We start from the raw sequence: 12355 nt of genomic DNA, 5'->3' as shown, positions 1-12355 counted from the left end.
TTAATAAATTAAGTCTAAGAATGTTACACTATATTCCCCTCTACAAATAGATGTACATTTGTTTTAAATGATATATTAATTTTCAATAACCTAAAACGTATTAATAGTTAGAAAATATAAATAAATATCTGTATTATGTCCTATTTGTTTGTAATGTTTGAATTAGTTGTATCGTATTTTTCCATGCAATTTTATCCTGTATCTATGACATGAGTGTTGTTTAATTAACTTGAAAACTGCAAACTTTACAACGCCTTCAAAATGCACATAACTACACCATCATATTTGCAATACAAACAAGTCTGAGAAAACTTTGAAAATGAAATAATTTGACAACATTACAATTAACACCAACATCACCGAAACTTTAATTAGTAAACGAAACACTTACTAGTTTGCAGGTAACACCGTAGTATAAGGGGACACTGTGGTGTTTGCAACTTAAGAAGAAGTCTTATATAATGCCGTGGACCTTACAACTGTTCTCGTTAATGGGCTACGGTAGAAAGTTTTGTCCTCTACTTAGCCGCACAAGGTAATCAATCACCAATTGTTTGCCTTAATAGGCATTCATCCATCTCTCGTTAATTTGTAGAAATAACGTCTCTTCTTTTGATTTAGCTCTTTGATTGAGGACTACCTCCTGTTTGAAAATGATCAATACCATATGGAAAAGTAAAAATTTGAATGAAACATTTTAATTTTCAAGAAGTTGTGTAAGTTAAATGGAGGAATCTCAACGACATTAATATAAGCAGTTTCATCGTTCGAAATGTTTATCGCGAGACTAAGTGGATACATTACTAGTCTCTACCACATTAAATATATTTCCATTCACCCACGAAAAGGATTCATTTTTAACATTTAGACTGGCTCTTGTGTGACCCTGTAATTGACTGTATCTAATAGCTTTTAACAAGTCATTTTGACAACAAGCCTATTTTCTGTGGTTTTATTGTTTTTTATGTTGTATCTTTTTATGAAAGTAATGTCTGTGTGTTACTAAGAGTTATGCGATGTGTCTTCACTTTAAACTACATTTGATAATCATTTAGTACGGTTTGTTTTATCAAACCAAATTGGTTACGTTGTAATAGGTGAATGGATTTATGTGTTGATGACTTTTATGTTATAACTTGTCTATTGAACAAACGAATGTATTTGTATATATCAAGCGAATGAATCAATTGAATAGAAACACATGTTTTCTTTTGGGTTTTATTATGCGGTCTATCCCTGAATCAACTAACTATATCGGGTAATGTTTGTGCCTTTAAAGTCGTCTTGCTTGGTTCTTTAACGACTTTAAGATCAAATAAAAAAGGCTCTTTAAAGCAAGTAGATTGGTGTAATATATTGAACAATTATTAATTGAAACGAACTCAAATCCTCAACAGTTACCTATATTGTCTTCAAATGCACCCTTCATTTCGTGTATAAGTGTTGAAGTCCTATTTAAGAAGTTTTTTTTCAAAAAATCCTTTTTCTGAGAATTCTCATATTTCCCTTCTAAATATGGCTTAGTGAAAAAGGAAAGCGAAAAGAGATAATTATACATAAGTAAGGAAAAAGGCACTTGAGAGACATATTTTATTTGTGTCTTTCATATAGCAACTAAATCATCCTACTTTTTTAAGTTATGTTTTCTTGTTTCAGCGTATGTCTTACAATGGTTACTTTCATGCAAAATATTAAACAAGTCATGACTAAGGTAAATTTTCCTTTGTCCTTGAAGTACCTGTCGAAAAAATACTACCTTTCAATGATACACAAGAATGCATAGGACGTATAACTTATCATTTTAATAAGTTTTAAGGTAAGCATTATTAAAGAATAGTCATAAAAGGAGAATATCATTAATATCTTAAAACAAATTATATCATTTTCCACTTTTCAATCTGTAGAATTGTCCCATGGATGAAGTAAACTTCCTGGATATAACTAAGTGGATTTCAGGATCGATTTAATGTATGTGTTTAAAGGTCAATAGCATTTAGAATGTGCGTTTCAGTATCCTAAATGACATCGTATATCGGAAACAATATTAAGATTTGAAAAACATATTTAGTACAAACAAATTCAAGATACCCCTTCTTCCATACATGATGATACATCAAATTGAAGTTAGACCTAAGATTTTCGAAATAGTTGAAGTATTTACGTATAAAAGATAAACGTTAGATATGGCAAGACTAATATAGTTTTATACTTTGCTATATACTTGTTATAATCATCGACATCGTTTCATGCATGAAAGTCAACATGTACTTATCATCGACAAGGTTCCATGCATGGAAGATAATCCTACTATCGACAATTTTGTTTGTTTGTTTGTTAGATCATCCTACCAACGACAAAATTCCATGAATACAACTTATCATATACTAATCATCCATGTTCCATACATGGAAGATAAGATATTCTTATTATCGATAAAGTTCGATGCATTGAAAATAACATTAACTAATAATTGATAACTTCCAAGCATTGACGATAACATGTACTGATCGTTGACAATATTCCATGACTGGAAGACATGCATGGAAGACAGCATGTACTGAATCATCATTCCATGCATGGACCCATATATGTCCTAAACATCGACAAAGCTGCGTGCATGGAAGATATCATGTATCTACTGGTGTCGTATTTTTACACTTGCACGGACGACAACATGTACTTATTGTTGACTAAGTTCCAAGCACGGAAGACAACATGTAATTATTTTCGGCAAACTTCCGTGGATGTTTGACAACTTGTGCGAATAATCGAGTTCCATGCATAGATCAAAGATTCGATTCAGATGCCGAAACGCTTTGCTCGCATGCCATTCGAAAATATTTTTAATAAGTCTGTATATATTCGCCCTTTCATTATTTTCTAATTTGTCAAATGTCTATGGAGACTGATTTCAACAATGTCCTGTTAGTTTTTAATGGCCCTCTCGGTTATAAGGTCTATGGTGAAAGGGAAAAAATACACACCATGAGGCAATATGAAAACACGCTTTGTTGCCGTGCCGAAATTGTAAACAAGCGCCGAACACCGTTGAGAGAAAGCGTCGAAAACACGAACTGACAGAAATAAGCTACTATAATTGTTCGATATCTAGAGGCTTAAAACAGCCTAGTCACGTTGATATGAACAATTCAAATGGTTGACTTTCGCTTTGGCTAATGACATAGTGTTTATAATTTTAATCGTGTGAAAAGAAAATGTTTATAGTACGTCAAAAGTAATATTGTCTTACTTTATTCACTTCACTAACATGCATGATTTAATATAAAACGCATAAATTGCAAGTTTTAGCATTGAAATGTTCGTTTGGTTTAAACAAGCCAAATCTACAAACAAAGTTTACGGGAATTGCACGTGTTATTTAATTGATACTTGCGGCAAGCATAAACCACTAAAACTCTAACCCTAGCAATGATACATTACGAGAATCAAAGCCTTATAAAGGCTAGTGAATGCTCAAATATAGTAATTATGCATTGCTAATTGTTTCATTGTATTTTTTTGCATTGAACTTTACAGCAAAACAAAACCATGCGTAACACTATTAACACAGTTTTTAAAATGGGTGTTATCAATTGACAAAAGTACTTTCTTGATATCAGGGCCAACTGTTAACAATAAAACCTCAAGGCAAAGGATTTAGTAATAAGGACGTTGACCCATACGCATGGCGTGTTAGGCTGTAGGTGTGTTCTGTCAACAAGTTTCTCAAAAGCTGCACCACTCTCACTGATTGTCAACTTTTTTTTCTTATCTTGAAACAAGCAATGTTTTGCGAAAGTGCTTGATATAAGAATGCTGACAAAAGATGAGATCGCAGGTTTTCATATTTATGTTCACAAATGATGTTTCATGCGTGACTGCTTTAAGTCATTCAATATTTATTTACGAATAGAAATATGAAAAATATGCGATCTGACCTTTTGTCAGCAGTCTATTAGCATTGGTTGTTGGTTGTAATCACAAACATTGGCTCATTCCAGGACCAACAATAAAAAAAGTTGTCAAAAGACATATCTGTGATAGTGCAGCTTTAAAGTAAGAAACATTGCCACAGTAAAGGACGATAAAAAACGTTCGAAATGCAAAGCATATTAGATGATGAGTGATAAATGGTTTGCTGTTAAGTTTGCTTAAGGGGTTTTGAGTATACAAGGACTTTCAATGAGGTTTTTCATTCACATGACAAGTTATGTGGAAGTGGCATTCCTGGCAAATCACTTTTGGTGATCATAAGGTGAAATATATTGCACTGAAACAACGATTATTTTTAGTGTATGCCTAAATTGTAGATTGAAGTCTTTTAATTACACTTGTTTAGAAAAATGAGCCAATTTGTATGCGCACGTAGCGTCATTTCAGAGATGATGTCGTTGAATGCGTGATTAAGCTCTGTGCGCGCTGACGTTTTATTTTGAGCTGGAAGCGCCTTAGATATTTAAAACATTTAAAAATATCATTTTGATATTTTCACTTTTTGAAACAGTGAAATATCAATGTTATTTCACTGATAAATCTCTATATCACACCGGTAATCATATGATATAAACCCATTGATTTCATGTTATAACACATGTAATCAAAGCGCTGATAGCGCTGTATGAACAGGGTTTTATACGGGTTTTCACCATTATGATTTACGATAATAAGGTGCTGATATGTTGCACAGTGAATCTAAGAGTCCGCGTGTAAAACAACCATAGGGGCCGCCCCAGGTTTATTGAAGCATGATAGTAAATGAAAAAATAATATTTTATTGACAATAAAATTAATATGGCTGTGTAAGAAGGCAAACAATGATGGAGAACGTAACCAATCCGAGCAGAACTCCATCATATGGTGTAACATATGAGTATATATATACTAAACTTTACTCATTAGAAAGAGTTTGCCTATGCTATTCACAAAACAACTTCGAAAATAATACAGATTAAAGAGAAATGGTTTCTTAATTAAAATGATGAAAAATTAAAGAATTGATTTCAAACAATTGTAGATATATATACATCATATAAAGTTAGCATAAAATCTTTTATTTCAAAACTTTTTTTTCCTTCATTGTCTATATGGTCAGCAACTCTCTCCTATTTCTTTATCGTCAGGTAACTCGTCAGCACTTTAGCACGTTTGTTATTCCCACGTGGGCTATCACGTGATGTTTTAAGCAGGGAAACTGTGTGATAATTAAGATCAATGAGACCATTGTTGCTTTCTATGTCATTCGACGTTTTAAGATGGGAATACATTTGTAATTCCTAATCGAGGGTGGGTCTATATGTCCAGGTTACCATATGTAGCAGTTAAAATTCAAACAACAAACACAGTGTTCTTCAATATCTCTATATTCAACATTATCGAATGTAGATATAATATCGGAGCGTCATGAAAATATGAATATAAACAATCATAAGATAATGAATAATAATATGTTTATAAGTTAACATCGTAAATAGTCTTATATCTTATACCAGGTATGTTTTAATCGTGTGCAGTGGCAGATTAAATTAAATGGCTAAAGCATATAAAACACACATATAATACAAGCGATTACAACAACACAGTACATCATAAAACAAATTATTGACATATAACTTACTGATTTATGGAATCAAACACTCCTACTCCCTCGTACACCCATGGTGACTTCTGTTTTCCATGCATGTTATCATCAGTGACCAAACCCACATATATTATTATATGGAAAGAGGCTAAACGAATATCACGGAACTGCCATTCTCGGTTTAATTACAAATTCTGCTGATGTCGTAAAAATACATGACAAAACTAAATAAATGCAGCTGAATGAAATAATGATCATTCCAATCCATTGCTAATCCAAGACAAACACAAAAGACTACAAATGCAAATCAATACTAACCATCAGAACATCAGATTCCAAGTAAAACAATCAGGTTTTCTAAAACAAAGTAAAACAAACATCTCTGTAGACTTCGAATGTGCACGACAATCAACCAAGCTTGGATTTCCCGCGTCTTCTTTACAAAGGCAAGGCAGTGAAATCTGATTACCTTACTGGATTATCTCATTATAGGATTATATCTCTTCGACTGTAAATTCACTTGGCTTCATCATTGTGTCACGTGATTGAATGATGCGCTTAGAGTGGATAGTAATTCTTTGTTTACGTTTCGATGTTCATTCATCTTTTGGTGCAGCGATACTACTTTAATGTTATCTTTCAAGTTCAACAGATTAAATTATTTAAACAGATATTGCGTTATGATTGCTTCTTGCTTTGTCAAATCTATCTTGGTTATTTGAAACATAGCTTGCAATTAATATAGTCTGCACTTTCTCAAACTATATTTTTGGTGGTAAATCGGCTGGCGACATTTGTTACTATTAATAGGAATTTTCTGTTGTGAGTGTCGAGTTTGTGGCTACACTGAACAGGGTTGAAAACAACCCTGTTCAAAAATGACGACGAGAGGGATTGGGTCGATGCCTGTTCTCAATAAAGCTATAAATAATAGTGTTAAATTGCACATCATGAAATAACGAAAACAGATGCAGGCGTGGACACAGAGTGACGCACGACTTGAAGTGAATCATCAGTGGGCTGATAAACATACTGTTTGAACACAAGCAGATATATAGGGAATGTTTTAATGGGTAAGTGTTTGCACAATATCAAAGACAGGAACGGATTAAATTTGACATATTTGATTATAAAGCACAGGTAATCATTGATTATCGCTCAAAGCGCATTTAGACAATAACAACAACGTAAACTATTGTTTTTTAACCTGTCATTCATACAAACTAGTTAAATGTTCTTAAGGGAACTGTCTAATTCTGGAATCCCTATACTGTTTTAGTGTTTTTACTTTAAGGATTTATAAGTTCGCCTGTTCACGCAATGCACATTTGTCTTTAAACATTAATCTCTTGGAAATCTCGCGGTTTTGGACAGCCCGGACAGCTGGTTTCTCCTTACATACACGATATATTACAGGTTGAAATTTCCACGTTTTGTAAACCTTTATAAATGGTTACTGATGTTTAGTGAAAAACGATATCTAACTTTTTTCGTGTTAGCATTTAGTTGACCAACTAGCTCCGCCCTTGAGTAGCCACGTGTTATTTTGGCGCAAAAGTAAAACCAGCCGGAGTAAGTTTCGTGAAATTAAGTGTGGAGCAACAGTTAATAGGGTAATTTTTCGATTGAAATTGGCCTACAAATATGTTTAGTTTAAGTAACGTTTGATAACACTCTTGACAGTTATTTGTCGCAGCATCGAATGGTGAAACGATGTTTAAACTACAACATTCAAATATGTACTAAATATGTAGTAATGGCGACATTGTAAATTATGATTTTGAAAGATTATAAGTATTCATACTTGAAGTAAGCCTAAAACTAAAGTTTAAGAAACCTTTGGTAGCACATTTCACTGTTGTTTTAATGTTGAAAGCGTCTACAACACTTTCCAGACAAATCATTATTCACTAACTTTTTAAAGTTGATGAATGGCTTTCAATGTGTTCAAGTGTTGTGTCTACTGGAACTTTATCAAAGATTGAATAATGAGTCAGTCAAATCTTGAGATATTATTGCACATTTGAAATTCTGAGGTTGCCACTTGAACCAAAGGTTTTTAAGTTGTAAGTTTCAAGACAATATTATTTTGTAAACAAAACATCGATAAAATCAAAGCATTGGCGCATTCGGCACTTCCAGAGATTGTCTTACACTACCTATTGTTTCAGACTTGGTCGAACATCAGCCATTTAAATATACCACCTAAAGAAACTGATAAATCAGGCCAAATATCACAACAGACTGACATTGAGATTTTGTGATGTAGCAGCCAGATGTTTATAATGCATTACCAAGTTTTAACGATATTGGTAATGTGGTATACCATTTTATCGAAACAGCCATTGTACAAGGCCGGTATTTAATATTGGTCTTTATTGGATGTATGATTGATGTAGCTAATCGGATCACTTGCTATTAATAACTGACAAATAAAGAAAATAAAGTCATTGCGGAATGAACCAAAATATAATTTAATGTTAAATATGGACTACCAAACATGGACCTTTGAGCTTAACCTATTTGATCCTATAATCTTGCACCATACCACACAGTAGACCCTTGTACTTACAATTGGAGATGGCGTTCACGCATTTATCATTTCAAAGAAAAGAATACTATTTTCTTCATAAGCATGAGCTGGGACCTATCACAAATCCTTCTCCCAAGTCAATAGTACGTTTTTTTCACATTGATAAAATGGCAAGATGAATGTATTTAACATAGATGATGCTTTTTCGTACGATAATTAAGACAATGATGATCACCATCATACCAATAATCGTCCTTTTCCTACTACTGACCATCATCAGTTTTATTATCATCCTCACGATGACGAATCTTATTATCTTATCACAACATTTGCTATGATGTTGATTGTGATGATGTCCAATGCAATAATGACCGTTAGGATGACGACCATCATTATCATCGTAAGCAAAATCTACATTTTCATCAAAACATCTTGTTTAATAATGTCATCTTTATCATCATATAAAATCGAATGAAGACCTTGATGGTAATGCTGGTAAGAGTAACGTTGCGGATAATTGTTGTTGCAGTGTAACATTTGCAATATAGTTCACCGAATGAGCACCAAAAGCTAGTGTCATTTCATTTTGATGATCTTACGGAAAATATATTGCAATCATCCACTGAAGTAAACATGTTTCCATTTATTATATGCATTAAATGCGCACCAATTTGTATGTGAGCGTAACGTCATTTCAGATTTGACGTCGTCGAAATGATGTTCCAGGCCTGTGCGCGCTTACCTGTGATTTGGAAATGAATGTAGGTCTATATAACAGTGAAACTAACTCGTCATACTATTCTTTAACTCGTTGAAACAGTGACACATGATGTTTATTTCAATCTCATTAGATACACAGAATGAGTACATTTAGATCATGATGGTGATGCAGGACGATCGACCATATTGATTCATTTAACATTTCTGATGTTCTGTAGGACAGTGACTCTTTGCGATTCCTTCATCAACGCAGTTCCCAAATGTGGAAGGACCTCTATATTGTCTTGCACTGCAGTTTGATGTTTTAGGCAATGCTGTTTACTGTTACCCACCCACAAATAAACTACAAGACGATTCATAGTGTGTATTAAATTTGTTTAAAAAAAAATTACGAGCAAGCATTTTTTATCAGAAATGATGAAAGAAAATTACCCAAATTACAAAAATATAGCGGACATTCATAAACAATAAAACGTTAAGTTTAAGTTCTTTGTTTTATGTAACTCACATATGTTAACATATTTTATTACATATTCTAAGATCTATAAGCAGAAAGGATCAATGAATTTATCTGAAACAATTATCGTCATCAATCAAATACACGCTCCAGATATGTTTTCGAAACAATGTTGATTATGACGACCGTAACAAACACCATATCCGGCCGAACCGGTCCAAGATCAGCTCATGTATCCTCCGCCATGTCAAAAGTGACCGTGTCCACCGTGTTTACCGTATCCACCTCCACCGTATCCACCGCCACCGTATCCTCCAATGCCACCGTATCCACCACCACCGTATCCACCGCCACCGTATTCTCCAATGCCACCGTATCCACCACCACCGTAACCTCCAATGCCACCGTATCCACCGCCACCGTATCCTCCAATGCCACGGTATCCACCGCCACCGTAACCTCCAATGCCACCGTATCCACCGCCTCCATATCCTCCTCCGATTCCACCGCCACCGATTCCACCGCCACCGTATCCACCGCCACCGTATCCACCGCCACCGTATCCACCGCCACCGTACCCAGCATGAAGGCCACCGTATCGACCGCCACCGTATCCACCGCCACCGTATCCTCCAATGCCACCGTATCCACCGCCTCCGTAACCTCCAATGCCACCGTATCCACCACCTCCATATCCTCCTCCGATTCCACCGCCACCGTATCCACCGCCACCAATTCCACCGCCACCGTATCCACCGCCACCGTATCCACCGCCACCGTATCCACCGCCACCGTATCCTCCACCTAGTCCACCGCCACCGTATCCACCGCCACCGTACCCACCGCTTCCGTATCCACCACTATAGTAACCGCCACGTACATGACCGTAGGATACAGAGAGTGAAAGTGCAAGGCAGATTCCAAAAAAGAAAAGGACCTTCATTGTTCCTGAAAAGTGAGTTTTAATGCGTAAATAATTACAATCAGGATATTTCATGGAGAAATAACTGTAGTAACTTCACCATGTGCGGCTGTAAAATTTGTTGTTGCTTTTAATTACGGGCACAAGGAAGCGCTATGGCTAACATTTGCAAATTTAACGAACTACGAAGGGTCATGTTAAACCCTTCAGATATTACATTTCCGGATTAAAGTGACTTGTTCACGTTTTACGTAAACACACATCGAATAAATTATTTAGTGTAAAATGTAAACATGGTTTATGTTTAAATGATATAGCACCGTAAACAGTTCAAACAAGAGCTCAACTGTGAAGAATAATTTAGAAATGTGTCAGAAAAATTACTGTTTTCCTAGAACTCGTTGGAACTATTAAAAAATAATAATTAAGGTTTAGATTTACAATATTCTGTTCGAATGAGTGGTTGTAAAAAAACCCGTAAAATATCGTAATCAAACAAAGTTTAAACTTATTGTTGCCATCATTAAGTGTTACCATAATCATGCATTAAGACTTATATCGAAACAAATGAAGTTCTTTATGTATGGATAGCATTTTTGTGGCATTTAGATATGATCGACTAAAGGGCCATCATTCATAAAATATCTTTAGTCATTTCTAATCTCAAGTTAATTTCATAAGTTATGTATCTCACTGATCATATGGTATAATGACTTACTATTATCTAATATACATTATATTCATTATTCTTATGTAATATACATGCTTTAAAAACTAACAAGCTGATAGTCCTTTAATTTGACTATGAACATGTTAAGAAATTGTCTTCAGTTAAGAAATGACTTATTATGACTGCGGGGTCTTTGTTCCGGTTCACTGTAAAGTACGGTCCCCGATGGTGCTACCGCACATGCACAGCTATTTCGAGTTAAGATAGAAGAACCATTAATGCAAAATACTACATAATTCGATATTGTTTTGAGTTCAAAGTTATTTTTGTATTCGGTACAAGTACAATAATGAACAAGGAATAAGAAAACAAGTTCAGCAAACTTATATAAGTTCCTCTCCTCTTTATTATCCTAAATTAACACTGCTACCGGAAAGAAACATTTATTTTATATAAAACCCATGGGTGATTTGTTGATTTAGGTACAATCTTATAATATAGTATAAAAATATGTAAAGTGGAGCGTGATGACGTCATTTAATAAAATATTTCGTAAAATCTTTAATCTTGGAAAAATAAGTTCAACCTAAAACCGGTATTGGTGATAAATTCCATTATGTTCTAGTATGTAGCTTTTTTTACAGAATGCAGAAAAAAATATCTTTAGAGAAAAGTATCATACCAACATCCTAATGTTTTGATATTTAAAGAAAGCAAGAAAATCAATCCCAATGATAATACAAAATTGTTTTGTTAATAAATTTAGTCTAAGAATGTTACACTATTTTCCCCTCTACAAATAGATGTACATTTGTTTTAACTTATATATTAATTTTCAATAACCTATAACGTAATTATAGTTAGAAAATATAAATAAATATCTGTATTATGTCCTATTTGTTTGTAATGTTTCAATTAGTTGTATCGTATTTTTTCATGCAATTTTGTCCTGTATCTATGACATGAGTGTTGTTTAATTAACTTGAAAACTGCAAACATTACAACATACCACCTGATGAAATCTATCTTAACACCTTCAAAATGCACATAATTACACCATCATATTTGCAATTCAAATAAGTCTGAGAAAACTTTGAAAATGAAATAATTTGACAACATTACAATTAACATCAACACTACCGAACCGTTAATCAGTAAACGAAACACTTACAAGTTTGCAGGTATCACCGTAGTACCAGGAGACACTGTGATGTTTGCAATTTGAGTAGAGGTCTTATATAATGCCGTGGACCTTTAATGGACTCGGTAGGAACGATTGTCCTCTATGAACGTAGACGCATCGTAATCAATCACCAGTTGTTTGTTTTAATAGGCCCTCATCCATCAATCGTTAATTTGTAGAAATACCGTGTTTTTTCTTTTGACTTAGCTCTTTAATTGAGGGCTAACTCCAATCTGAAAATGAACATATAGAAATGTAAATATTAGAATAATTAATAAATTCAAAGCGTTGT

At 34.1% G+C, this 12355-nt stretch overlaps 1 protein-coding gene across 1 annotated transcript; it reads right to left on the bottom strand.

Moving 5' to 3' along the window:
- Positions 1-9311: 9311 nt before the first annotated feature.
- Positions 9312-12126, bottom strand: LOC128211795 (acanthoscurrin-2-like). The gene is made up of 2 exons (XM_052916865.1): positions 12052-12126; positions 9312-10236 (listed from the first exon to the last, which is right to left on the bottom strand). The coding sequence occupies exon 2, from the start codon at positions 10229-10231 to the stop codon at positions 9536-9538; it is 696 nt and encodes a 231-aa protein (XP_052772825.1). The 5' UTR covers positions 10232-10236; positions 12052-12126; the 3' UTR covers positions 9312-9535.
- Between the last annotated feature and the right edge of the window lie 229 nt (positions 12127-12355).

This window comes from Mya arenaria, chromosome 12, assembly GCF_026914265.1.
Source record: "Mya arenaria isolate MELC-2E11 chromosome 12, ASM2691426v1".
Classification (NCBI taxonomy): domain Eukaryota; kingdom Metazoa; phylum Mollusca; class Bivalvia; order Myida; family Myidae; genus Mya; species Mya arenaria.
This window is presented reverse-complemented; position numbering and strand designations above follow the sequence as displayed.